The 26,895-nt window shown below is 46.9% G+C and overlaps 1 protein-coding gene across 1 annotated transcript in view; it reads right to left on the reverse strand.

Annotated features, from left to right (window-relative positions):
• Window positions 1-3,632: 3,632 nt before the first annotated feature.
• Window positions 3,633-26,895, reverse strand: part of STX3 (syntaxin 3) — a 39,533-nt gene continuing 16,270 nt past the window's right edge. The window contains exons 2-11 of the mRNA XM_033119746.1: window positions 25,722-25,805; window positions 15,737-15,836; window positions 15,383-15,457; window positions 14,226-14,293; window positions 12,636-12,744; window positions 11,707-11,780; window positions 11,378-11,512; window positions 9,649-9,759; window positions 9,423-9,533; window positions 3,633-5,479 (exon numbers count right to left, since the gene is read on the reverse strand). Coding sequence (XP_032975637.1) covers window positions 5,420-5,479; window positions 9,423-9,533; window positions 9,649-9,759; window positions 11,378-11,512; window positions 11,707-11,780; window positions 12,636-12,744; window positions 14,226-14,293; window positions 15,383-15,457; window positions 15,737-15,836; window positions 25,722-25,805 — 927 coding nt within the window. The 3' untranslated portion in view covers window positions 3,633-5,419. The remainder of the gene's footprint in view (window positions 5,480-9,422; window positions 9,534-9,648; window positions 9,760-11,377; window positions 11,513-11,706; window positions 11,781-12,635; window positions 12,745-14,225; window positions 14,294-15,382; window positions 15,458-15,736; window positions 15,837-25,721; window positions 25,806-26,895) is intronic.

A 26,895-nucleotide genomic window follows, 5' to 3' on the forward strand; every position in this document is an offset into this window, starting at 1 on the left:
TTGACTCTTGGAGGCTCTGGTCCTGCCTGGCTATAAGATGAAGCAAATATTTGCATCTCCCATCTCTGATGCAAGTCAGACTTAATACCTTTCATGTGTACACACTTCAGGAGTTAGTTTCTATGACATTTCACTAGTTAACAAATGCAAACAAACATTTTTGGAAAAGCAAAGGAAAAAATGACTACATAGATAAATTAATTCAACAGATATTTATGTATGTCCAGCTACCCATCTTCTCTGAATCTTGGAAGGAGGGATGTTGGACAATATGGCAAGGAACATACTCTTGCCTTGTAGCAAAAGGAACTGATTAAAACAAAAGTTGAAATTGTGTGGCCTTTCCCAGGTCTGAAATTCTTTTGAGGAAGAAGAGTGTCTGGCTCTATCTTTGTGTACCAGCAGGTTCTGGTGCAATGTAGAACCTGTAGAACACAGCATTCAAATAGTTATTGGGGGACAAATGAGGGCCCCGTGGTTCAGGCTCCCCATTTGCACCTAACAAGATTAATCTATTCTTCAGAACTAGCTCACAGTAGTTTCCTATCCCTTGTTCAAACTAAAGGAAATGAAATAGAGAAGTATTAAACCATTCGCTTTTTTTTTTTTTTTTAAGATTTTATTGGGGAAGGAGAACAGGACTTTATTGGGGAACTGTGTACTTCCAGGACTTTTTTCCAAGTCAAGTTGTTGTCCTTTCAATCTTAGTTGTGGAGGGTGCCGTTCAGCTTCAAGTTGTCCTTTCAGTCTTAGTTGTGGAGGGCGCAGCTCAGCTCCAGATCCAGTTGCCATTTCCAGTTGCCATTGCTAGTTGCAGGGGACACAGCCCACTGTCCATTGCTGGAGTCGAAACCGGCAACCTTGTGGTTGAGAGGACGCGCTCCAACCAACTGGGCCATCCTGGACCTCAGTGGCAGCTCAGCTCAAGGTGCCATGTTCAATCTTTAGTTGCAGGGGGCGCTGCCCACCATCCCTTGTGGGACTTGAGGAATCGAACTGGCAACCTTGTGGTTGAAAGCCCGCGCTCCAACCAACTGAGCCATCCGGGAGGCAGCTCAAGGTGCTGTGTTCAATCTTAGTTGCAGGAGGCGGAGCCCACCATCCCTTGCGGGACTCGAGGAGTTGAACCAGCAACCTTGTGGTTGAGAGCCTTCTGGCCCACATGGGAATCGAACTGGCAGCCTTCAGAGTTAGGAGCACGGAGCTCCAACCACCTGAGCCACCAGGCCGGCCCTAAACCATTCGCTTTTGAAAGTGGGAAGTGGATAGAAAACACACTGACTAAAATGTCCAATTTTTTTATCCCACTTTCTTAAAAAGTAAGATCTCCAGCAAAGAAAGTAATTTACTTTGAAAAATACAAATTTATCTGAACAGTTGTGTGGTCCTCAAAAGCTACGTACTATTTTTAATGTATTTTTAGTGAATGTCCTGTAGTACAACTAATCACTAAATTGCATTGGAGCAAATCTGAACCTTGAATTGGGGACAGTATTTGGAACACTTTTTTGTACAGACATTGCTGGCCAACAGTTTCAACTAGCAACGTGAATCGGGTAAGAAGGGACGTGATAGCCTCATGTCACCTTTCTGACCTAACATCTTCATCTTCGTTACGGTTCATAGAGCATGGTATTGATGACGGTTAGGAGTGCAATCACAGTATAGACCTGTTACTTCTGGATCCGTGTTTGGTTACTGGCCCACCATCCTGGGGCCAGCCATCTTAGAGTGAGAGGCTGTTCACAGAACTCCACCATCATCACCCATAGAGAAAGGGCTTTAAGGTGTGAGTGGTAATGGGGGGACGGTGGGCTGTTGGATTTTTGCATAAGTGGATTAACTCTCTTCAGGCATTTTACATAGCTTCTGATGCTAACTAGCCATTTTCCACTAATGCCTTAAGGGTTTAAGAGTCAAATGCATGGACTGCTCCATGAGCAGATACCAGAGCTAATAGGTAATTAACAGATACTTGAGCACCTGTGAGTGGCACAGCAGTGAGCAAGATATGCATGCTGCCTACCGTGAGACACACCACTTGAAGACTAGTGGAGCTCACGGGAAGGACGTAGACGTAGGGTTGGTCAAAGGTGAACCCTAGGAGAACCTGAAGAGCAGAAGTAACAAGTGCCCGACTGGTAACTTACAGCAGTTGCAATAAGATCTGATGAACAGGGTGTGCTACAATATCTGCCTTGATTTCCTGAATAGGCACCTGTTACGCCTTCTTCTCGACCCTGCAGTCCATTTCTTTAAACCATCTTCCTGACCAGCTATGTTTCTGTACTGCTGGTCCTTCACCTCTGCCTGCCACCCTGTTCTGTATTGTCATAAGTCTCCCTTTGCACAGCTTCGGTAGGTAACTGATTGGTGCCCTGTGTCATAAGGTTTCATACTGGAAAGAGTATCTGTTGAGGAATCTGTAGTGGAGAAGTGATGGCATCACTGAGGTGGGAGAAGGATTAAAAATGCCAGTCGAGGATCCATCTGTAAGGGCTAAAGGAGATAATGGACAAATGGAGGGGGAAAATCAAAGATTATACAGCAGGACGTTTCAAGGTCACGGTTACTAATCCCTCTTCTGCAGGGGTAAGGGACTATTCACAGGCTACGTTAATTTGTCCTGACCTTGTAAAGGAGAATATTTACATCAGGTTTACTGGGTGGCTCTGTTCCAAAGAGTTCAGGCGCTTCTAATGCAAGAACTAATTCTCCTTATGCCATTCCCAGATGCCAGGGCCCAAACATTGCTGCAGGAGATCAACACCTTTACACAAAGCATTCTGAACCACGCATTTGCTGCCTGACCTGGGATGCAACAGAGGAGCATCTCTGTCTCCCTACCTACTCCTACAGATTCATTCTGCACTCACTTTTCTCACTATGCAACATCTCTTTCCTTAGTTTCCTCCAACATTTAACTATTCCAATACCTAATGCCACCCATATTAGGGCACCAGGTGACAATGAATGCCTTTGGGACACGAGCTTCATTCAGGTAAGTGAAAGCGGGCCTGACCCTCCCCACAGATGGCTCACCTTTTTCAGGCAAATATGCCCCCAATGGTAGAAGCCAAGATGATCGCAAGGATAACACAGCAGATCATGATCATGATCTTCTTCTGCTCATCCAGACAAGGCAAGAAAAAGCACATGAGAAGCGTCACTGCAGAGAGTCCCAAAGAAAGGGAGACGAGTGGATGTGGACGGGGAAGAGGATACGCAGGAAAAGGGAGATGGATCTGGCTTCTAGATACCCAAAGAGTTACCAGAAATGTTACTTCTGGGTGAGAGACTCAAACTTGGATCAACAGCTATCTCGGAGGATGTTTATTACGCTCTTCTGCCTGCTAGACCCCATCACAACCCATTTACCCCATTTCTTCCTACAGCCAGTACTCTCAATGAGTGAACCAAATTCTTTTGTGGGCAGCGCCTCAAATCTGAAACGCAAATACAGTTACATTGTATTCCTTGAGAGTTAAACCATTTCCAAAAATTAGAGCTTCTGATCCATGTGATCGAGCACACATCTGAAAAAAGATTTTAATCCCTTTCCAAAACCTAAACAAAAACCACCACATGGTGGCACCCAGTCACTGTGTTTTGCAGAGAAATAGAGCCAGAACTGTTTCACAATCAATATAAAGTCATTTATTTTTTAAATAGCAATAAAATAATCAAGTTTACATTAAAAAAATACAAACAACAACAACAACAAAACCCTTCACTTGTATTCCAAACTATAAGCCCCAGGCCTCAATCTCAGGAGAGCAAAAGCCTATGATTAGAGCTTGTCTGGCCTTACGGCTGGAGTCAGTCCACTGTCAACTTCACAGCCGTGGGCAAGAGGGCCTCGCCTAGGCTCCGTCGGAGTGTGGCAATGACTGGAGTAAGTAGCCTTTGCGCAGGAAGCCAATGGGCAGTGCCTGGACTAGGGTGCTCACCCTATCCTAAAAAGCGGGAAAACCAAAGGCTGAAAGAAAAATCAGGCAGACTGGCAGAGACGGGCAGGGAATCGGAGAGGCTCACCACCCGATCAGCACAGTCCTGCACTTGGAAGTTGATCAGCCATTACTTCCTCCATGACAAGAATTGGGGGAGACAAAGAACCTGTCAAGCTCATTAACCTAGTAGAAGAGAGAGCTATTCTAGTCCCTGGTGTCCCCCAGCTGACTCAGCCCTGGAGATGGCATTCCAAAGATCACACAAATTGTATCAAATTGCCAGTGGGATGGTCTCAGGACAAACCTAGCCAAGGCAGCAGGGGAGATGGGGGAGGGAGGTCAAAGCTTGTCACGCCTGTCTGCTAAGCAGAAATACTTAATGGAGATCAACTTATCCTCACCCAAAAGATCTATGATTCTCCCAGTACTCATCCCGAAACGGCAGGTTTCTCGATGACATGGGAAGATCATATTTCTATGATTCATTTGCAGGTAAGCAAATGTCTCTCACTTAAGTTTTAGCCTAGCTCAAGGTTATTTTTCTGAGGTTGTAATATCCTCCACTTCTAGATTCGTACTTCATGAGAGACACACATATATATGTACATATATCTCACACACAATTATAAAAACTCATCTGGAACACATGAAATGGGTGAATGCTCGCACCAGTCTGAAACAATTCCAGTGCCTGAGACTCAAGCACCTTGTCCCCGGCCCGACTTTAAGTACTTGGTTATTTCTGGCCTCAAAGCAATTGCTTCCTAAAGCATCACTCTAACAGTGAGCAACGAGTTTCCAAGACTCAGCCATGAAGACAAATATTCCATACGCTCCACCTTCACAAATGGTAACCTCAGGTGACTGTATCATGCTGGCACCTCCTTAAGTAAACACGAGAGAATACAGCACAGACAAATATCGAAGTTGGCCACGAAGCTGAACATACTAAGAGCTTAATTTAAGGCTGAACATCAAGTCAGCTTCCCAGACCAAAATGACATCTGCCAATCCCTCATATTTTCAGGACTTGGGGACAATAAACTGTGAGGACCGGGATCCTGCCAGGGAGAAGACTCAGGTCCAAGCCTTATTGTGGTCAAACCTGGAAGAATCCTTTTGCTTTGTTAAAGAACCGCCCCCCTCTTAAAAAAAATACATTGCAATTTCTGGGAGAAGAATACTCCATGAGGTAGAAAATACAGCACCTTGGGGAGGTCTCAGATAGGCTTTCCAAGGTGCGAGGCAAAATTTGACACATCAGAGGGAAGAAAGAGAAGCTGGGTTGGTTCAGACATTCCAGGAGAGAAGGTACTTCTGAACTGGTGGGCAGGGAAGGTTTTGAGGAAAACTCAAAGTTGTATCAGGTAGATGAGATTCCTCCAGGACCAGATGGTTTGCTGGGTCAGGTCCAAGGATGGTTACAAGGAAACAAAGGAATGGGTCCCAGTATGTCTCAGGAAGGCCATTCAAACTCCGTTCCCATCTGAAGACAAGGTGGCCACACCAGGCTGCAGGAAAATCGGGTTCTAAGGGAGGCAGGGGAAGGAGGAGCTGATCAGTGCACAGGATGACGGTGGAGAACAACATTCAGGATCAGCCACAGTCCTAGAAGGTGGAGAGGAAAGGTCAGAGATACCTGGAAAAGGAGACTAATGGGGAAGTCAACACTAAGCCTGAGAAATCCAATATACATACCTGGAATATCCCACGGTACAAGAAACAAAGCCCTATTAGGAGAGGGCAGAGATTTTACATCTCTGGGTCTTTTATAACCTTCACATAGGCTGTCACACACCCAAGGAAGGACTTGTGAGTGGGAGACACAATCACTAGAAAACACCTGTACTCTCTGGCATCGTCACCTTTCAAACACATGCTTCAGAAGCATTCTGGTACTCAGATCTCCATTCCACCCCTACTGCTCGCCCCCATTTCTCTTAAAAGGCAGAAAAGCACAGTGAAGAGAATATGGGAAAGTTCAGGGGTCATATTATGGCTACTCCACCTTATGAGCTGTGCAGCCTTGGGCAAGTTACTTAATTTCATTGAGCTTCAAAGAGCTTTCCTATCTGAAAATGGGGATAATGTTGTGCTCTTAGAACAGTAGCTGCCACACAAGTGGAAAGGATAAATGTAGGTTGTTCTCCTCCCCTCCTGTTCAGAGACCTCTCTCCCTCGGGTCAAATGGAGGGAGAGGGGAGTCCAGATCTGAGTAACAATGAGTCCCGACGTTATAGGGAATATGGAATACACTACAGTAAGCAACTCAACAACTGCTCAGCATCTTAGCATCTTAGAGATCGGATAAGTCAACTAAAAACAATATATTAATTAGTCTCCTCATTAAAAAAAAACACGATTCATTTACATTTGAAATACCTAGAATTAGGAACGGTAAGGGACGTCATGAATTTGCAAAATATCTTTCACCCAAGGATATGGAAAGGTTTCAACTGTTATACCTTTGCTCAATTTTAAGATCCTTTCCAATGAGAGTTAAGAGTCAGAACAAAACTTGAACTTTGCAAGCAAAAAAAATATCAAGGACTCGACCCCAAATACCAGAAAAGAAAAAAAAAAAGAACCAATCGATTAATTACCTATGACAAGTGGATCACCTCATTGCTGCTTCTCTCTAAAGAGGAAGGTGAATGTTTAGTGCTGGGATCTGACTTTCAGAGCCTCTAGTCACATGGAAAGAGGAAGAAGGAAGAATAGACACCCTGAAGCAAAATAAAGGCTTGCTCTGGATATCAACATGGCCGTATGTACCAAGTCTTACAGATATTTCTATTACCTCAGTAACCCAATTTCTGTAAATTTATAATAAAGAGAAAATAGACATGAGAAAACTATTATGTAAATCAGTCATACTGTTAGTGATAGCCAAACAATAACAAACCTCCAACACTAGGGAAATGTTAAATAATTGAGAGTATATTCACCTTCTTGTGTTGCAAATTAGATCTACAAAGAGATTTTAGTGATGTGGAATGGTTCTTATGATTTGGTGACTGGGTACAAAACTATAAATAACACAGTCTGAACTATGTGAAACGACATCTGAGTGTGTGAACACGCCACAAAGTAATCAGCAATAACACTAAAAGTCCATTCTGTTTATCTTTTCTGTATTTTATAGGTGTTTGTAACAATAGATACTATATTTTATTCAGAAAAATAATATTTAAGAAGTCACAGACTTAACAGTTTTACATTTTAACTAGCTCATTCTTGTCATGCTACCGCTATACACATGAAAACCTGAATCAGGGGTCAACTCTTCTTACCAGATTGTAAAGAAATTGACAGCCTAAATTTTAAAGTCACTATCCTTTAAGGTTCTCTAGACTTTGTAGACAATGATAAATGGCTACCTTGTTTTACAAAGAGAAGCTGAGATGTAGTGAAGAACTCTCCTAGGTCTACTGTTAGCTGTGTGTTTGAACTTGGCCCTGTTACTTCACTTCTCTTTAATAAAGCTAGAGTGTCTTCATCTGTGAAGTGTGGATAACCACAGCACCTGTCTTATAAGGGTGTTGTGAGGATTCAATTGTATGTGTACAAGGTGCTTAGTACATTGTCTGGCACAACTCAACATTCAAACGTGTTAGCTACTGTATCATTCGTGATCCAACCACAGACAAAACCCTACAGACCCAAATCCCAATGCAAAGTTTCATTTACATTGAAAAGGAGACGAAAGCAAAGCCCAACGTCCAGTAAGAATTCGGAAGACAAATCGCAGATCCAAAACATAGATTGTACCCAGCTTAGAGGCATACTTGCTGGGTAAGGGAAGTGAAAATGAGGTGCTCAGAATGGCCAGGAATGGTGGTGAAACATTACCAGACAAAGAGCAGGGACAGAATCCACAGGATAGGAACAAACAGGAGACCCAACCCATGGACTGCAGCCAGAACCCAAGAATAGAATTTTAAACAGATGAAAGAATTCACAGGCTACTGAAAGCTCAGCATGTCCAAAGACAATCACAAGGGGGAAAACGTGGAATTTGAAATCCCTGGCCAATTTCTCAAGAGGGAGCCAAAAGAGTCCCGAGAGCCTTCCGTTTACTTACATTTCAGTGCAGCAGCCTCTCAGGCCACCCTTATCACAGCCCAACGGAAAGTCCAATAACCAATGCTAAAATGGCCAGCAACACAACTACTACCACAATGATAATTATCAATTTCTGGAGAGAGGGATAAGAGAAACAAAAACAAGTCATTATTACAAACAACCAAAAAGCAATAATAACTCGTGCAAAACCCAACCCCTCTCACCTCTACATAGAAAGTATCTTATCAATTCAGATAAAAAACCCACATCTCCACATGAAGAGATTCTATTAGGATATTGGTTAAATGACTTCTTGACTGGCAATGTGTTCCAGATGGAAATACGGAGTTTCAGTAGGCTCTTCGCTCACATTGCAGTCTTGCATACGTGGACAGACATAAGAGCAACCATCACGGGCTCTCCAAGCAGCAATAGACCAAGATACACAGTGACTGATTTTTTCCGTTTCAAGAAGTGTAAAGACATTTTTGACATAGTCCTGACTTCAAACTCCTGTCCACCTCTTGCCTACAGTACACCCCCACCTGTCAGCCCCAGTTGGTGACTGGGGATCAGAAAGCACGATTAAGGTCCTGTTGTGAACCCGCCTGGATTCATCATGTAAAGTAACTCCCCAGCTACCTAATTCCCTGTGCAAGCAATAGGTAAAGTGGGAAGAAAAACAAGGAAATGAAGAACAAAAATCTCAGAGCCCAGGAGAAACAGTCAGAAGAGAACAGTCTAAAAAGCACAATCCACAGAGCTGGCTACCAGTCGGTGGGCAAAGACGCTCGAAGGGCTCAAGGAGACAGGACACCAGAAGGCAGAGGGCTGGGGGGGAGGGGGGCTGGCGTGGTGGGAAGAGCTTGGTTACAGTCTGAATTTGAATCCCAGTTCCTGTCACTTACTAGGTGGCCTGACGCCAATTACTTTACCGCTGACCCTCAACTGTTTATCTTTGAAGCAGAAGTAATAGGTGCTCCACAAGATATGAGATAATGTTTACATAGCAAGCAGCACAGCACTGGGTTCGTGGCAGAGAAAAGGGAGGCCAGGGGCAGGGCGTGGGCTCCTGGAGTGGAAGACGATGAAGAGAAGGTTTCTGAAGACAGAGGAGTCAAGTGTAACATCTGAGAGGTCATGAGCTCTGTCCAGGAGAAGGGTAGCAGCAACACCCAGGCCATACATCCATCCTACACAACTGCCTCCAAGTGTGGGTTCTTGGGTAGAGAGCACTGAGCCAGATCCATGCAAGGAACACCTGGGAAGGAAGGGCAGCATCTCTAGGAAAGGCTGACAGGTACTAGATGAGGCCAGGACTGAGAAGGAAGGCACGGGCTCAAGGACACAGGTGGGAATGACCAGAGAGGAGAAGCAAAGAAGACGAGCTGGGACGAAGGCGCTCACCCTCCGAGCTTCACTCTGATACTTGACGGCCTTTTTGGTATCGGCCACGGCCCGTTCCACGAAACCCACTGACTGGTCCATGTTGTTCTCAATACGGTCAATCATGGCTCCCTTTCCCCAGATGCAAGAGGTGGTGGCAGGAAAAGAGACAGGGAGAGGAAAGAGAGGACGGGCAGAGACCGCACACTAAATGGACCCTTCTCTGAAGGGAGCAGGACAGTCTCACCTTCCGGGCCTGACCCTGGTATTTCACGGCTCTTTTAGTTTCATCTCGTGCCTTCTCCACATGGTCCACTGTGTGCATGACATTCAACTCTATGTTGTCTAACATCTCACCCTGCAAAGAACGGACACTAGTCACACTCAATAACCACCCACCCCCTCAGGACAGTCCTAGCTATCCCCACATTATAATCTTCAATGCCAAGAGGGGCGTCCAGAAACCCTGATGTGCAGCCTTCCGGAAGGCACATTTCACCTTTCCACAGGATTTACCCACAGTTCCCCAGTCCTTGGTGGTCGCTCATTCAAGAAACAGTCACTGAGTTACTTCTCTGTGATGGGCACTGTCTAGATACCTGGTAACGATATGTTCTGACCGATCCCATCAGCACCATGTTTTTTTTAAATAAGAATGTGAGGAGAGGAACCAAAATCAGAATGTCTCATGGACTTAGGGCTTTACCAGGACCGTGGCCTCTTCCTGCTCATTCGGACCTGAGCTGAGTGTGTTCACTACTAGTAGAATGGTGCCTGGCACACAGCTCAGGCGGGAACATGTGCTTCCTCTAAGAGATATTCCCAGGCCCCTAAAGTGCCAGACAGGGTTTACCGAAGCTATTCAGCAAAGAGACAGTGGTCTCCTAACAAGACTCCCACCAATTTCCCAGCTATTACTTCCTGACAGCGAGTTCTGTCATCCCGGTTTACATCTGGGCTTCTTAGGACGGGCACGCCCCTCACCTACCCAGGCCTTCCTCAAGCCGACCCACCACTTTATGGCAGTCTGTAAACAGAGAAAAGCACTTACCACCACTTGAATCTCAAACCAGTTCCTCGGCAAGGCAGTGTGGGGGGAAAAAAGAAGAATGGGCATGGAAGGACTAGAGAAATGACTCACAGGCCAGGAAAGGGGTGGAGGAAAGGCCCCCGAGCCCTGAGCAGGGAACTGATGTCACAACCAGTGACGAGTGCTCAGGCTTCAGTTAGGTTTTGCAGTCCTTCCCCAAGTGGCAGAGCAGCTGGCAAGTCACAGCACTAGTCACACAAGCCATGGCACTGGTGTATCTGAGGAACTAGGAGCCATCTGACTATGTGAAACTAACCCCATGTGCAGGTGGTAGAGACTCACATCCCTGAGAAGTGTCCCCAGGGACGAACCAAGCTGTCAAATTAAGCACCATGCGTGTTTCAAGTTTTTCTGTAAATAATCTTTTGCTATTCCTTCACTCATTTTGTTGTCTGCTCTTGCTCCTGAGCAAAAAATGTGAATGTTTTGGAAAAAGACAAAAAGAAAAAAAAAAATTAAAACCTCTGTTAAACCTAACTTTTCGCTGTGAGCTATGTTTTCAATGTCACCAGGGAAATAGTTCCTATCAGGAGACTGTTTTAAGGTATCATCATCATTAAGAAACCATATCTCTCATTTTAAAAGACAAATAAAAAGAGATCCTCCACCCAGAGGGAATTAGGTACTTGACAGAGCACATCAAACCTCATATTAATGAGAAATGACTGCAGCCAGAGTACCAGGCAGGAATGACACGGCTGAGGCTGCCCCAAGCGTCAGCGTTCAAGGTGCATCCTTCCCTGGGCGGCTGGGACTCTGTTTCTCCATTGTGCACGTTCCCGATGACTGTCCCGCCGCCCCTGGCTTCCAGCATTCCCTTCCTCACGGCTCTCAGGGGAACCTGAGCTCCCTCTCCTCCCCCAGTGCTGGAAGCACTGCCGGTTACCTGGTTCTCCACCAGCATGGCGATGTCCATAAACATGTCATGAAGCTCCTTGATGCTGCTCTCCAGCCTCACGATGTCCTTGTGCCGTCCCTCGATCTCACTGAGGGCTTGCTTGGAAATCTGGGAGTCAATGATCTACGAGAGGCCACACAAGACCCGCCATCAGCCACCCCCGCACTGCAGCCCTCACGCACCCTCCTGCCCAGCTCCTGGCTGCTGCCCCACACCTGCAGCCCACCCTCCACTCGCTACCTGCTGCCCGAGTGGAGCTCCCCAGGGGCTGCCCTCCTCTGTGGAGGGACGTGCGTCTCAGCTCCCAGCTCACTCACCCCGGAAGTGAAGATGGCAGGGTTCCCACTCTCCAACATCTCCTCCAGCTCCTCATCTGTGGTCTTTTTGCCGGCTTTATAACAAAAGAAGGCAAGCATCAACGACAAGATCAAAGCACCATTTCACAAGTGCCCTGGAAATTAGGAACGCGGTCGGTTCACCACAACACCGTGGCCCTCACCACACTCCCCCAACAGCCCCCCACCCCGTCGGTCTTCTGATGTCTCCCCTAATGCAGCCATGCTTAACATGACCAGCAATCACCTTCCCGAAGCACATACCTGATCCCGCTCTGCCCAGTCAGAATGTTTACTGGCTCCATCCCCGCCATGGAGTCCACGGCCCTCAGGGCAAGGAGCCGTTTCCTGAGAGAGCCCCTTCCCCACGCCCTGACCTCACACGTTACTTCCAGACGCACCCTTCCCCAGGCCCTGCACAACCTGCCACTGAATACACTCGCTTTCTTCTGACACGTCCTCGTTCCTACCTTCCTCCACTTACAGAGCTTCCATCCTGCGGCGCCCTGCCTTCCCCGTTACTAAATTCCTAAAGGGCATAGCTGTATTCATTTCCTTCCTCCTCACAGCAGTTAGCAACACGCCTTTGATTTCATAAATGCTCTTTGCTGTCACAAAGATGTCATGAGTCCCCAGGAGGGCAGATGTTGAGCAAGGGTCTCCCCTCTATGTAGAGGAAATGCTGGCTCCCACGAGAACAAAATCACTGGGGCCTGATAAACACTGTGCCACCTTTCAGCCCAAGATGTAGGAAATGCTGGTGCTGTAACGCCTGCCCTGGGCTTGGACACAGAATATGAGACCGAACCACGCGCCACGCTGCTGCTCCTTGTCCCCAGGTCTCACAATGGGGACGGGCAACCGTGTGTCAGGAAAAGGTGAAGGGGCGCCACTGAGCTTCAGACACATACTGATTTCGAGCTGCCGCTGGATTCGCCCTTTGCTGCGTTCACGGAAGTCCACCTGAGCCTCATTGTATTTGGTCATCACCTCCACAAACTTCCGGGAGAGGACGGAGTGCTGCGGGAACAACGTGCAGTGCAGTAAGCCCCAGGAGGTGAGGGAGGTGGGAGGCCCGTAACTGTTGTAGAACCTCCCCCAGCCCGCCCCCACACAGCCTCGTCTACAGCAGCCCTGGCCTTGGAACCGAAAGACCAGGTGCAATACTCATCTTTTTGGTTTCCTAGCTTTCCACCACAGGAGAGTCCACGGACCTTTCCAAAGCATGTTTTTGGCACCTGCTTACCTGCACTGCTGACCTCAGATGGTAATCACGAAGCCAGACGAGATCACCTCTGTGAATCTCACAGCTCTGCATTCACACAGATGAGGAGCGTTTTTCTGGCACAAGCCTTGGCTGGCTTTCTAGAGCTGCCAGACTCCCTTCCTATGTCCACTACCTGCCGTGGATCCTGAGTTCTTACGCAAACTGAGCTCCCTGACTGCTCTTGCTTCTAACTACATGCATTCACTCCACAGCCATCGAGCACTACTGCTTTTGAAAAATTCCTGCTATTGATATTTTTTTCCAAACCCGCTACCACCATGCAAATTCAGAAACAAAATCACTGCAAAAATCCAACCAGAGACCCACCTGCCCCTTGCCTTTTCCCCACTCTGATCCAGCTTCCAAGTGGCCACCAGATTCTCTTCCTGACAGACTGTGGCCTGAAGTAAATGCATGCGGGCCACTCGATCATAATCAAATGCCCTGGACAAGTAGGTCTGAGCCCTCTGGAATACGGCACCACGTTCTCTACCAAGACTCAGCATCCACTATCCCACAAATTTTTTTTCTCCAAAAGGGCTGTTCTTTCCATGCCTGCTCTTCCTCCCCACCCCCACCCCATCACCACCACTGCCACCAACACACACACACACACACACACACGCACTCCCGCCTCCTCGCCTCTTAGGAGAACCTTTCTCTACCCCTGAGCCTGTCCATGTGGGCACCTTTGCCCAGCCAAGGCCCAGCCTCCTCTGGCCACCCCCTATTCTTCCTGAGATCTTTTAACGCTGAGAGCACACGTATTTGATTAGGTCTTCTCACGCTGCCCTGCTGTTGGCTTTCACGTAATCGTTTCCTTACACTTGAATATCATGCCAGTTCTCTGAGGACAGGACATATCTTTGATGACCACCACAGAGCCTAACTCCAAACTGGACATCTAATGACAAACAATCTTTAGAGAGAAGACATCAATTCCTCACCTATAAAACAAGGAGGCGTATAAAATCCTAAGCTGTGTTCTGGGGAGCCCTAGTAAGTTCTTCAAGGGCATCTTTGGAAAAGGAGCGTGTGAGAGAGGGGCCCAGAGTGCTGGACCCTGGCCCTGTCCTCTGCTTTTACCTGGGAAGCTCCCCCTCACCACCTCTTCAATTGAGTTCCAAATAAGAATTATATTTAAAAAGAAAAAAGAAACAAAGAATCCTCAGCCAAGGGGGGAGAGAATGAAAAGATTGAACTAGACGACTGTTAAGACCAGAGAAAGTCCTACCTGGGATTTCCGAATGCGGAGGTCTGCTGACGAGCGGACCTCATCTTCTTCAATATGCCTCTCCATGCCTGGAGAGGAGAGTCAGGTTGGTTATCCTAGCAACACATTGCTGCTCTCTTCCAAGAAATGCACACCTCGCTCATTCTTACACACCCAGCTCAGATACAATCTCAAAAGGTCATCTCACGTGTGAGCCACAGAACGTGCATTCCACACCCTTCCCTATTTCTGCGTCTTCTCTGAAAACATCTTAGCATAGCATTTAACAGCGAGAGTCTTTGTCACCAAGAAAATTAGCCTCAAGTCCTTGTCCTGCCACTTACTAGTTGTGTGACTTTAGGAAAGACACTCCACCTCTCTTAGTGGTCCCGTTCCTTCATCTGTAGGATGGAATAAATAACCATACCTCCCTTACAATCCTGGTGTGGAGAGTGAGTGAGAACACACACCGAGTACTTGGCACAGGGGCAGGCACGCTGTCATTGCTATTGTTGGAAGCTGCGACTCACGAAAACAGGTGTTACAATTTGTTTTGGGGAAAGAAATGATAAACTGGGCTGAGCAATGCTGCTTTCACTTTCTGACCAATAATAAGCATTCACTGAACACACTGCGCAAGAATGCAGACCACAGCCATGGAACTGAGAGACCTTCTGGGTCCCCGAGGAACTGAACTGAATCCATGACAATGGCTTCACTGAACAATGCTTCATCTGAGGGGGTGGAGCTGGGGGTAACGGGAGAGTGACACACCTGGACCCCCAAGAAATGTCTATAGACTGAATAGTACATTTTGCATCTATATATCTCTACCATTGCTATTCACACACACGTAGGTGCTGAGGAAACAGGACCAGCAAGAGAAAAGTCGAGAAACTAAGTTAAAGGGCCAAGTTACACAACCACGCAGCAGCTGAGAGCACACGTCAATTCCCACCTCCTACTTCAATTCTGCACTTGTTCAACTACAGTCATGATCAAGAATAGGTAAAATTTCTGGGGCTATAATAGGTCATTTCAGGGACCAAACCACTAGCAAAGATGGGACAAGTGGTGTCACTTCCATGAGGATGAGTTTTGTTCCAGGAGAGTTAGACCCAGCGGACATGAGACAGATGGTAGTGGGGGCTGGCTTGTTCCCTTTGTTCCTTTCTTACTCTTCAGTTTGTTCCGGACGTTGTTGGCCCTTTTCTTGATCTCACTTGTGAGTTGCTCTAGGTCATCTTTGGTTTCTGAGTAAACAAAGGCAGGTAGAATCAGTTACAAAAGACTAATTGCTTTGTGAGATAAAACATCAACAGAGGAGGGTGGGGGCTTTCTCAGGCACCCATCACCCAGACCAGTATTTATCCGAGAACAGCTCGGCTGTGGCTGGGCGGGGTGAGCTCAGATGGGGCAAAGGAGAAAGGAAGATGATATGACATGTACACTGGTGTCATGTAGTGCCAGACTGACTCAGCCCCAATGCCAAGGGTCATTATTGGGTGACTCAGTCCTGAGTAAACACTCACTTGGCTCTGGAATCGGCGCAGACAGAATGATACTGTAGAGTTTCTTAGCCTCCTCCACATGCTCCAAGATCTTGTCAATGTTGAGCCGAGTTTCCTCAATCTATAACCAGAGACAACAGCTTTTGTCCTCACAGGAAGGATATATCCATGCCCGACGTAAAAGCTTAGCAGAGCTCCCTGGTGAAAGTTGCCAACCTTCTCGGTTTGTGAAGACGATGATGACTAAATGTCTCCTCTGCCCAGTGAGTCCCCTTTCCATAGTCAGATAATTAATGTCCACAGAGCAGTCATGGAAAACTCCGTAGCCATTGCTCCCTGCAAGGAATGTATTTACCCACCTTGGGTGGGAGCGCTCGGGCCAGAATCAAGGAAAGCCAAGCAAAGCCATGAAGAAGAAGCAGAGGGAAGGGTCACACAGCTGATCAGGCAGACCCCTGACCCCAAAAGTGAGAACAGAAGAGAGTGAGGATGGGAGAGAAAGAAAAAGAAGGAAAAAAGTGAAAGGGAGAGAACAAACCTAGAAAGTGAAAAACAAAGAGAGAAGAATGAAAAGAATAGCAAGACAGAAAAGAAGAACAAAAAAAAAAGAGAGAGAAAATAAGCAGCGACCATCTCAGTAGACAGCCCGAGCTTCTCTCCGACTCGTGTTCTGGCGAAAGGCCTCTTACGAACTGGCTCCTCTGATGATCAAGACCCAGAAGCTCGAGCCATGACTGTTCCTGCCCATTTCTAAGGTTCCTGGTTGGACAAGGTATGTATCATTAAGAAATTCCCATCAGCACTCATTCCCAGATAGAACACCATCACAAGACACAGCCGCGTGAGCATCAAGTGCAGCTTCAGCTCCGTCTGCAGCGGCACCACCGGCCATGGCCGCACCCCGGCCCCTGCTGCAGTGGAAGCAGCATATGCCAGGAGATCTGCAAACACACCGCGTCCATCTGCCTCCCTTCCAAACGAGGGGCACGTCAACACCGCAATGATTCACAAACAGAAATCTCGTAAAGTGCCATAGAGGAGAATCCGGACAGCTAGATGCAGCAGAAATACCACACGATACGCAGCTTCCAGCATCCCTTGGTCTACAAATTCACGTATTTTAACAAGCCATGGACCTTAGATTTTGCATGTTCGATGGATTGGATATTTTAGAAAATACATTCTGGAATATTATTTCATAAACTGAAGGGCACTGTGACCCAAAGTTTGGTTAATGGTAGGAAAAAGAGAGAGGAAGCTGCTAGGATGAGACAGCTGGGCGTCAAGCTCAGAGCTGCTCCAGACACGTGGAAACTGGATGGCAGGTGGCTCAAGCGGCCCTGTAGCCTGGAGAACAGGGCCCGGGGGGTCCCATCGTCAACCTGCCTGCAGGACTTCCCGGCGCAGGGAGCATGTGCCCCCACTCCCAACTCCAGTCATCCTCCAGGGGTTGTAGCCGTTCTCCTTCCGCTTCCTCATCAGCCTCAGCTTTTGGAGGCACTGCAGAAACTGACTTCATCATGTAGTCAGCTGACCAAATCATCACCCTTTAGGACTTCCAGATGGGCAACTAGCCGATCACAAAGCTTTCTTTTTTTGAACTGTGTGTCTGTTTTTTCTTGGAAGTGTTGGTTTTCCTCAGAGGTGACTTTCTGAGTATTTCATGGTGGTGGCTACGTACAATTAATTTCCTTTTGTGCGTTTTCCAGATAACCAAGGAATAAGAGAGGGTCGGGGGAGGTTGCACAGGAACCAAGAACCTAGGAGGAAATCTGCAAGCGCTGAATCAAAAAGCTCAAGGCTGTTTGTCCGCATGGTTGTTTGCGGTTGTTCTGAGCATACTGATATGACCTGCACAATAACATATTTAAGAACTAAAATTGATTTAACATATACCTGTATCAGAAACAAGGCCTTTTATAGTCTGTCTGGGACGACACCGTCACATCACCCTTTCATGCCTGAGAACACTGCTGCTCAGAGTAGAAACTCAGTCAAGGCCATACTGCAGAAAGGTGAGATCCAGCTTTGAACCCCAGAAACTGTTAGACACCAATGCTGTCTCCCGAACCAGGTACAGGGAGCAATGGGAGGCGCCCCTACTTTCCCCCACCTTCTCTCCCAGGTCCATGCGGATTCAGCCTGTTACGTGCACGTTCAGCTCACTGTTCTATGACAGTAGCTTAGTGGCCTTTCACTGAGATCATGTGTATATTTCTTTGTTCTCTAACCAAGGCTCCCTATAGGGAGCTTTTTATACAACGAGTGCTCAAGAAACTGCTGACTGAAGGAACCAACCCAAAAGACTTTTTTAATCACCACACTAAATTGGCAGCGAACGTATCCTCCGTAACTGCTTATTGTGTGTTACTTTTTAAAGTGTATTTTTCAATGTTTTGTCAGCAATGTGGCACGCCAGATAGTACAGTTTAAGAAAATCAGTTAGAATCGAACGGACCATCTTCAAGTTTCGGCTCCACCTCTTAACCGTTTTATGACCTTGAACAAGCCACTTACCACGCCCCCCCCAACACCACCACCATAGGCCCCAGTTCTCTCATCTGTGAAATAAGGTTTATCATAGTTCCCACTTCCTAGAGATTTTGTGGGAATTAAATGAGATAATACACGCCAGATGCTTAACACAAAGTACATGCTCAATAAGCGTTCAATGATGATAATGATAAATACTGTCTTTCCCCGAAAATAAGACCGGGTCTTATACCATATTTCCCTGAAAATAAGACCAGGTCTTATATTAATTTTTGCTCCAAAAGACGCCTTAGGGCATATTTTCGGATATCTTATTTTTTCATGTACAGCAATCTACATTTATTCAAATACAGTCATGTCATCTTCTTTCGGAACATCATCATACTAAATGCGTCCGTCTGGCTGACGATCTTAACTGGGGCTTATTTTCGGGGTAGCTCTTATTTTGGGGGAAACACGGTACAGACTTAGCCAGCAATTACTGCCCATTTATTATCCACCAGGGACCATGCTGTGCCTTTACACGCACATCTCATTCAATTGTCACAGCAATCCTAATGTTAACACACGCTCTGTGACGTCATCAGAAGCCATTCGAGGAAATCAAGTAAGGACAGCAGGTCAACTGCTCTTCACATTGGGTGTCTGTGTCATGGAACCGATTACAATCACCACAGTACGCTCGTCACCAACATCTTACTAAAAGGAGGGAGTTATTTCCAAGGCAAGGATGGCCTCTTCCCTCTGGCTCTAAGTAGCCAGAGGAATTGAATTAGACAATGAAAGGAGAGAAAGTACTACTTTGGAGACCCAGTGGGTATCACGTAGGGTAGAAGGCGTTGTCCATTCTATTAGGTTGGTACGAAAGTGACTGCAGTTTAAAGGGCTAAAAACAATTGCAAAAACCGCAATTACATGTGCACCAACCTAATACCTAAAACGTCTCTGCCTCCCCTAAGTGTCCATGTACCTTGCGCCTCTAGTTAGGTATTAGTTCCTGCATATTTATTTATTGAAAACATACTATGTGCCACCCCTTTAAGGTGACAAAAGTAATGGGGCTATAAGAGTCAAATAAATGACTCCTCCTTTTCACAATTCATACACCCTTCTTTTCCCCCCAAATAGCATAATCCAACACAGTCCTTATATTAGAAGTTCTCAGTCCAGTCCTCTTTGTTCGCTTCTTTGCTTTGGAAAATAAACATTGATGAGAAGGGACAGAGAGAGGTCTCACTCAGCCAAGTGACAGAAGTTAACCTCAGGGGTTTTATCAAAGCTGGGACTAGGGTTTCGACTCTCCTCTTAGGAATGAAAAGAAACGAATGGTCTCAGAGTTCTCCTGACCAGTGAGAACTAGTATTCTTAGACAATAATCTCAAAGCAATTCACTGTATTTGGGCTTCGTATCACTCAAAATTTAGTCAGCAAAACAAAAGCCTATCTAGTTATTTTAATTGAAGCAGAATACGGGGAATTTTTTGCAGAGATGGAAGGGCCAAGAAGCCAACCAGAGGACGGTGAGACACTCTGGAACTTAGCAACAGCAGGTTGGAGGGACGAAAAAGGAGGGCAGGGTCAGCAGAGCCCCCCTGAGGGGAGCCGGCCATGGTGGAGTTGACCAGCGGAACGGGACCGTGCAGTGAGAGTTGAGGCATGGAGGAGACTTGTCCAGGGAGGAGAACCAGGGCCATTCCCCTCCTCTCTTAGTCTTCTGCCAGCGCCTCCCCTAGGTCCAACACACCAAAAGCCCAGCTGGCAAGGGGAACCCGGGAAATGAGTTCCCTGCGATGCAGCGCAGAGCACAGGAAGGACGGGAATGGACCTGAGAGCAAACAGGCAAATAGCTGGCAAGGGCTTCCTGTCCGCCTACTGAAGAGCCCGGAAATGCAGGACCTACCAGCTCTCCTGGTCATCCAAACAGTCTATGGAAAGAAAGACTCAAAAGGGTATTTCACCTGCTAGATTTGACTTAATGCCCAGCTTTCCAAGTTGCATTCACTTCGAGGTTCTTCGTTATAACAAAAGTCAAGCCCGCCTGGCAAATCCCTCTGCTTTCGTGACTGCCCACCTCCCAGTTCCTGTAACCAGGCGCTGCTCCACCCTCCAAAGCTCCACAGCACTGTGGCCCACACTCCATCCACTCTCTTCCCCCAGGCCTGACTCAGTCTCCGCAAGGGCTGGGCCTGTCTTGTCCCTCGTAGACAAGGTGGTGTCCCTTCGTAGAAGTTTATTCAATGAATAAATAAACGGATACAAGTAACCTCAGGAGACAAGCGTGCGTCATGCACCACTGCAGAATTGTCTCAGGCTTTTTTTAAAGCACATGCAAAAAAAGAAAACATTATACTAGCTTTTTCCAAAAGGTAATCATTCATCCTTGTTAAGAGAAGTTACATGTCAGAAAAGGTTCTATGAAAAACTAAATAGGCAACTTCAGCGGGTTTCTGTATTACAGAACTTCTTGAAGCTTTTAATAATATGCATTATAAATGTCCATAGGAGGAAAGAGTATAAAGCATTTCTCAAACATATTTGATCCAGAAGCCCTTTTGCATCTATACTGCCACCCACGACCAGCACTCGTGCCACATCCCGCCTGCCCCTGCTGCTCCTTGTGAACAGAACTCTGATTGCGCGTGGGCAGTGATGCTGCCAGCCTAGAGGATGGAGCATGATCGGCTCTATGGCAACCCTGACAATCCTGGCCCTTCGCAAAGTGCTCACTCTCCTGGTCTCCCTTCCAGCTAAGAGCTGCCATGACCATGTATGTCATCCACTGCTGGCCAAGGGGCCACAAGGGGAAGTCAGCTTGGAGGATTTGGGTAGTTTCCTGCCCTGACAAAAGGATTTATGAATCTTTCCAGCTGCCCCCTTTCTTACTGCTTGTGATGCTGGCGGAGGGTGATGACATATGGAGCTGTGACTAGGGTTTCCAGGCGGGAATTCCCACCTGTTCTCAGGAATTTTTTTCACTTTCCCATTCCCGAATCCCGAGATATAAACCGTTTTCTGTTCTCCATGATGAATCATTTCCACAAAGTGACAGCGACACTACCAACCACCTGGGTTCAAGGAGCCAATTTCCCCAATTTCCCAGCCAACTTTTCTTGGGATTTGGGAACAAAAAAGTGAAAAGAAATCCCGAAATGGGTAGGAATTCCCACCCAGAAACTCTAGTGATAAATATAAAAAAAAGTCTAAGAGATACATTGTGAGTAGTACGTTTATTTCCCGTTGTGGGTATTACTGGGTTCAAGGAGCCGATTTTCCCAATTTCCTGACCAACTTTTCTCGGGATTCAGAAATGGGAAAGCAAAAGAAATTCCTGAGAACGGGCGGGAATTCCCACCTGGAAACCCTAGCTGTGACTCTGTGGGGGTTTTAAAACACGGCACAAATCCTTTAATGCTCCTCCCACTGAAAGATGGTGTCTGTGTATATTGCCCTCTTGAATCTGGCAGGCCTGCGACTGCTTTGACAACAGAATACGGCAGAACTGATGGCTGTGTGACTTCCATATCGGGAACACTTGCCTTGCAGCCCTGAGTCTCCGTGTACCAAACTGACACCCCTGACTTGGTCACGCTGAGATGCCCAAGCCACAGAAAGAGGTCAATCTAAGCGGTGCAACTGCTAGTTTCCGCTGAGCTTTCCCGAGTCACTGTAGTCAGGCACCAATGTTAGAACACAAAAGTCTCTAAGATTCCAGCCTCTGGCTGCGCACATCTTCCCACCTGTACTGTGCCCTGTCTCAAATCCTACTCCACAGAACCTGTCAGTATCGCCCAAGGGTTGCTCACACCTCTAACTGTTAGGGTGATTTGTTATATAGCGACAATCAGAATTGACTCTCTCAATCCTAAGGGAAAAAGAAGCCCAGGGGATCAGAGAGATGCTGACCTAGAACTCCAACACCTCTAACCCGCAGCACCACCCCTCATGCTGGACTTCTTTGTATGTGAAATAATCACATATCTTTATTGCTTAAGCCACAGTTACTCGAAAGCATCCCTACGTGACGTCCATGCTGCCACTCGGAGACCCAGATGAAGCTCAGAGCTCTGATCCTTCTCACGCGGGTCGCTGCATCAGCCGACGTACCGATCCTGCCATTTCTGGCCTCTCCCACCTTCCACACACGCCATACAGAACGATGTTTCTGTACCGCACTCTGATCCCACCATTTCCTTGCTTACAACCTTCAAAGGCTCCCCATCACTTTGCATAAGGGCAGGAGGCAACAGAATCATCTGGAAGAACTTCCTAAAAATCCAGAAGTCTGAGCCATTCCAGGCCCTCTGAATGAGGCGTGGGTCTGTGCCAACGCTGCCAGCTGATGCTGATGGTCAAGTCTAGTTAAGAACCACTGAAGTCTTCTCTCACCAACCCCGCTCTCCCTCCCTCCGGATGGAACATAAAGCTTCCTCGTCTGTGTTCCCAGAGGACTGCCTTGTGGACATTTCTACTATCATGTGACTTTTAAAATGCCCTATCACCCTCCCCAGAGAAGGAGACAGCAGAGGGCAAGGCCCCTGTCACACAGACCCTGTGTCTCCCAGCACCTGACACATGTCTGGAAAACACTGAGCCCTCATGGAATTCAGTGAATGGATGAATGAATATAGGACAACGAACTCCTCATGTTTCTGCCTTCTCAGGTAGGTTCTGTTTCCTCTGAAACTTTGCTCTCTCTGCCAACTGAGCAAACAAACCAGGGAAAATACAGACAACAGCAAATTAGACAAAAGTCTGAGGTTTATCATTTACTAGACCCTGGCTTAACCGGTTGAGGAGGCCTGAAAACCCAAGGGCCAATTCTTTTCGCTAACAATCGGGAAGCTGGAGAAATTAAGAGTTTTACAGAGCAAAGTACATTTTGAAACTATGCTGGCCTGTGACTTCACCTACACCTTGCAAATGCTTTTCTGACCATGCTGTGATTCGTCCCACTGGTCCTCAGCAAATAGCCAAGGGTGACCTACTGGCTGGAGCAAGTCCAAACAGCAGGTTTTAGCACAACAGTGCCTTCCCAAGAAACCAACTTAGCTAATATCCTGCAGGATGTACTGGATGTGTTTCCGCAGTCGCAAACAGCGGGAAACCAAACCCCTCATTTCCCCAACCCCCCGTTTACCTGGGATGTACTTTATCCCACAGTCAAGGATATTTCTGTAAAACCAACTCTGGGGTCTACTTCCTCGCAAACACACTGGGGAACACCACAGCGACGAGGACTAGCTTAGAGCAGACATACTTAGTGTCTGCCAGGCGCTGGGCTATGTGCATCACACACTCTCTCATTTCACATGTACAACAACCAGCAGGTAATATCACTAGTCCCGTTTTAGAGGAAACTGGGACAGTTAGACGACTTTTCCAAAGTTATATGGTGGCGAGCAGTGGCAGAGCTGAGGTTTAGACCAGGAACGGGGCGGGGGTGGGGGGTAGGGGTGGAGCCGCATGATCTCGTTCCACGGTCCCCTCCCTCTAGCCTTGCCGCACTCCAACACTTACCCTCTCTGTGCTCTATCAGGTGAGAAACAAGGAAAGTAACCTTTTCCTAAGGCTACACTAAACACTTTCTCAACGTTAGCTCCTTTAATCCCTAGCCAATCTGGGAGGTGAATATTTCCCTCCCCGTTTCATAGAAACCCACTGAGACTCAGAGAAGTTAGGGAATGTCCCCAAGATCACAGTTAGTGGCAGGTAAGGAATTAACAAAGACCATGCTCTTTCCACCCCACCGTGCTGTCCCCTTCTCCACCCCAAATATGATAGGGCTTTTCTGTTTTCTTTAAATGACAGATAAGCATATAACAAAGAGGAACTAATAAGAAAAGCAGCAGCTCTTGAGTTCTTAAGTCTCCAAAAATAACTAGCATCCATCCAGTGCTTCTCTGCTTAGATAACGCTTTCCAGATGTGTGAGCCTCACCACAACCTTCAAAGGTTAAGTACTAACAGTCCTGGTTTCCAGAGCGGGAGTTAAAGCCCAGATGGGTTAAATACGTGCCTTCATCAACGTCAACTGCTATTTAGTGCTTGCGGACAGATTCAGACCACGTCTTGGAGGCTGAAGGCCACCATCTCCCCCTCCACCCCCCAGCCAAGGAGCACTGCCTCTCAGGGCCCCTCCTAGCGGTTTAAGAAAAGAGGCAGAAAGAACACTGTTGTGGGAGAAGATTCCTTAACTCCTTGGATTAAGTTCTTTAATGTGTCTGGCTCTCCAAGGCAAGCTCAGAGTGACAAGCTACAATGATGTCCACGTCTCCTTAAGTCCATGCCTCCGCTGAACAGACAGACATTTTCCTTCCGTGACCCACACTTGGAGCGGCACTAGACTCACAAAACTCAAATGTCTGACCACACCCTGACTCCTGACCAAAAGGACAGACCCACCCCCGGGGACGGAAGGGATTTGTGGAACGTTCATGGCTAATCAGACAGCACACACTCAAGTTCGCTCTTAAAGCCGCTTATCACTCTAACGGATGAACGGGCCTGGCCGTCAAACCTCGCTCCACTCCGTTTAGACCACAACTAGAGGGTGACATCTCCGCATCCATGAGCGAGAGGACATTCTCCCTGCAAAAAGAATGTGATGCCACTTGTCTTCTTTCCAAAAATAATAAAAAGCCTAAATAAAGAAATCACAGGATGGTGGCAAAAATGTCAGCGAGTGAACTTTCTGTGGTTTTGTTTCGTTTTTTTTGAAGTGTCGTTCATTGAGCACATACATCTCAGATGCGACACTGAATGTTTTAGAAACATTATCCCATTTAATCTTCACAATACCCTCTAAGGAATTATATTACAATCCCAATTTACAGATAAGGAAACCAAGCGTGCTAAGTAACGTTCATAAGAGCAACAGCTGGTCGGAAGCGGGGCTGAGATTTGAACCCGTTTGCCTGGCTCCTAAGCCTGGGTTTCTGTCCATGACACACCACCCCCCACAAGCTTCCCACCACTCACTGTCTACCTTAGCACCTTACCCATTTCCAAACCAAAGGGCATGTGAACGTGTAGACAGAGGCAGCCCACCTTTGCCACCTGTTCAAATTCAAAAATATAAATTGGTGGTTTCTTAGTTTCTTCATTATCCTTGGAATTACATCAAAGGGACTGAATTTTTGGAAATAAATCTGATCTATGTGAATCATAGGCCTAAAGATGCAGTGTGTTTTCTACACATGACTGGACCCCATGGGTTGATTCTGTATTCAAGTTATGTTATTTAAGCAGGAAGGGATATCATTAAAATGTTGTCATGTCGCATAAGACTTTAATTATATATAATTTACTTTCTGCTGACTTTCTCCATAAGATTAAAAACCTACATCCTCTCAAGTTAAGTGTCGGAGAGACTCTCCTTGTAACTTCTTGGTCTGGCCAGCCCACCCCAGCAAAAGATTGACTTTCCTCTGCGACCCTTCAAGATCTGAGGTTTTATCTTTATAAGGAAGCTGTTTCCTTATGTACATCCAGAAAAAGGCACCAGAAGGTCCTACCTCAGAGAAGAACTCGTCCATGAAAGCTGTGTTGTCAATGGCAATCTCAACCTCACTGGAGTCATCATCCTGTGTCAGCTGCTTCTGTGAGACAAAAGGAGCAGGTGAGACCAAGAGCACAAGAAACAGCTGCTGACGGTGTCAAATGCTCTCTGGGGACGAGGCGCTGTATCTGTCTTAAGCATTTCACACACATAATCTCCTTTAACACTCAGAACAGCTCAGTGATGTGTCAAAGTCTGCTGTTACACTGTCGGAATTTAAATCCTAGTTCTACCACTTACTGATTGTGGAGGCGGGGAGGGGTGGGCAAGTTACTATCCTCTCTGTGCCTCGGCTTCCGTATCTGTGAAACGCCAATAATAACACTACCTGCTTCACTGGGTTGTTTAAAACATCGATGAGAAAATGAATATTAAACACTTCTGCACAGCGTCTGGCACACTGTAAGTACTCAATAAAGTGCTAGGTTTGGGTGGTGGTGGTTGGGATTGGTGACATTACTGTAACTCATTCCAGTCAGAGAACCAAAAACAGAGAGGTTAAGTAACTTGGCCAAAGTCATATAGCTAAAATGTGGCGATGGGCAGATTCTAGCTAGTCTTCTGGATTTGGAGCCCACGTTCCAGCCCCTCTCCACACTGTTCAAATGCAGGATCCACCCTACCAGGGATCCATCCATGTTAGAACAGATTCCAGCTACAATTTATCCAAAACACTAGCTTCCAATCCTCACAGATTTTCCTATTTGCAGAAACCACCTATTGCAAAGGAAACAGCACAGTGTGATGTTCCCTGTCGCAGTTCATGTTTATAAGGAAAAGGAAGCTCTCCCCCCACCACCTCTGGGGACCCCAGCTTTCTTAACCTCATTCAACTTCCTCTGCAAAAATCACCAAATGACTGTCCAAAGGAAGGGCTTCCCTCCCACCGAACACAAAGATCTCAGCTGTTTGTACATTCTTCCAAACGCTCTTCACAGACCACTGCTGCACTGCACACTCCCCATTTTGAAGCACAGAGGGAGAACTGGTTGTTGGAGTGAAGGTGGGAAGAGGCCAACCCCCTACGCCTGCTTCTTCACAACCTTCGGTGGCCTATGGCCTTCTAAGCCAAGACACACCAGTTTCAAACACTCAGAACACCACCGGCCATGAAAGCCACCAGGGACCTC

Source organism: Rhinolophus ferrumequinum, chromosome 11, assembly GCF_004115265.2.
Source record: "Rhinolophus ferrumequinum isolate MPI-CBG mRhiFer1 chromosome 11, mRhiFer1_v1.p, whole genome shotgun sequence".
NCBI lineage: Eukaryota > Metazoa > Chordata > Mammalia > Chiroptera > Rhinolophidae > Rhinolophus > Rhinolophus ferrumequinum.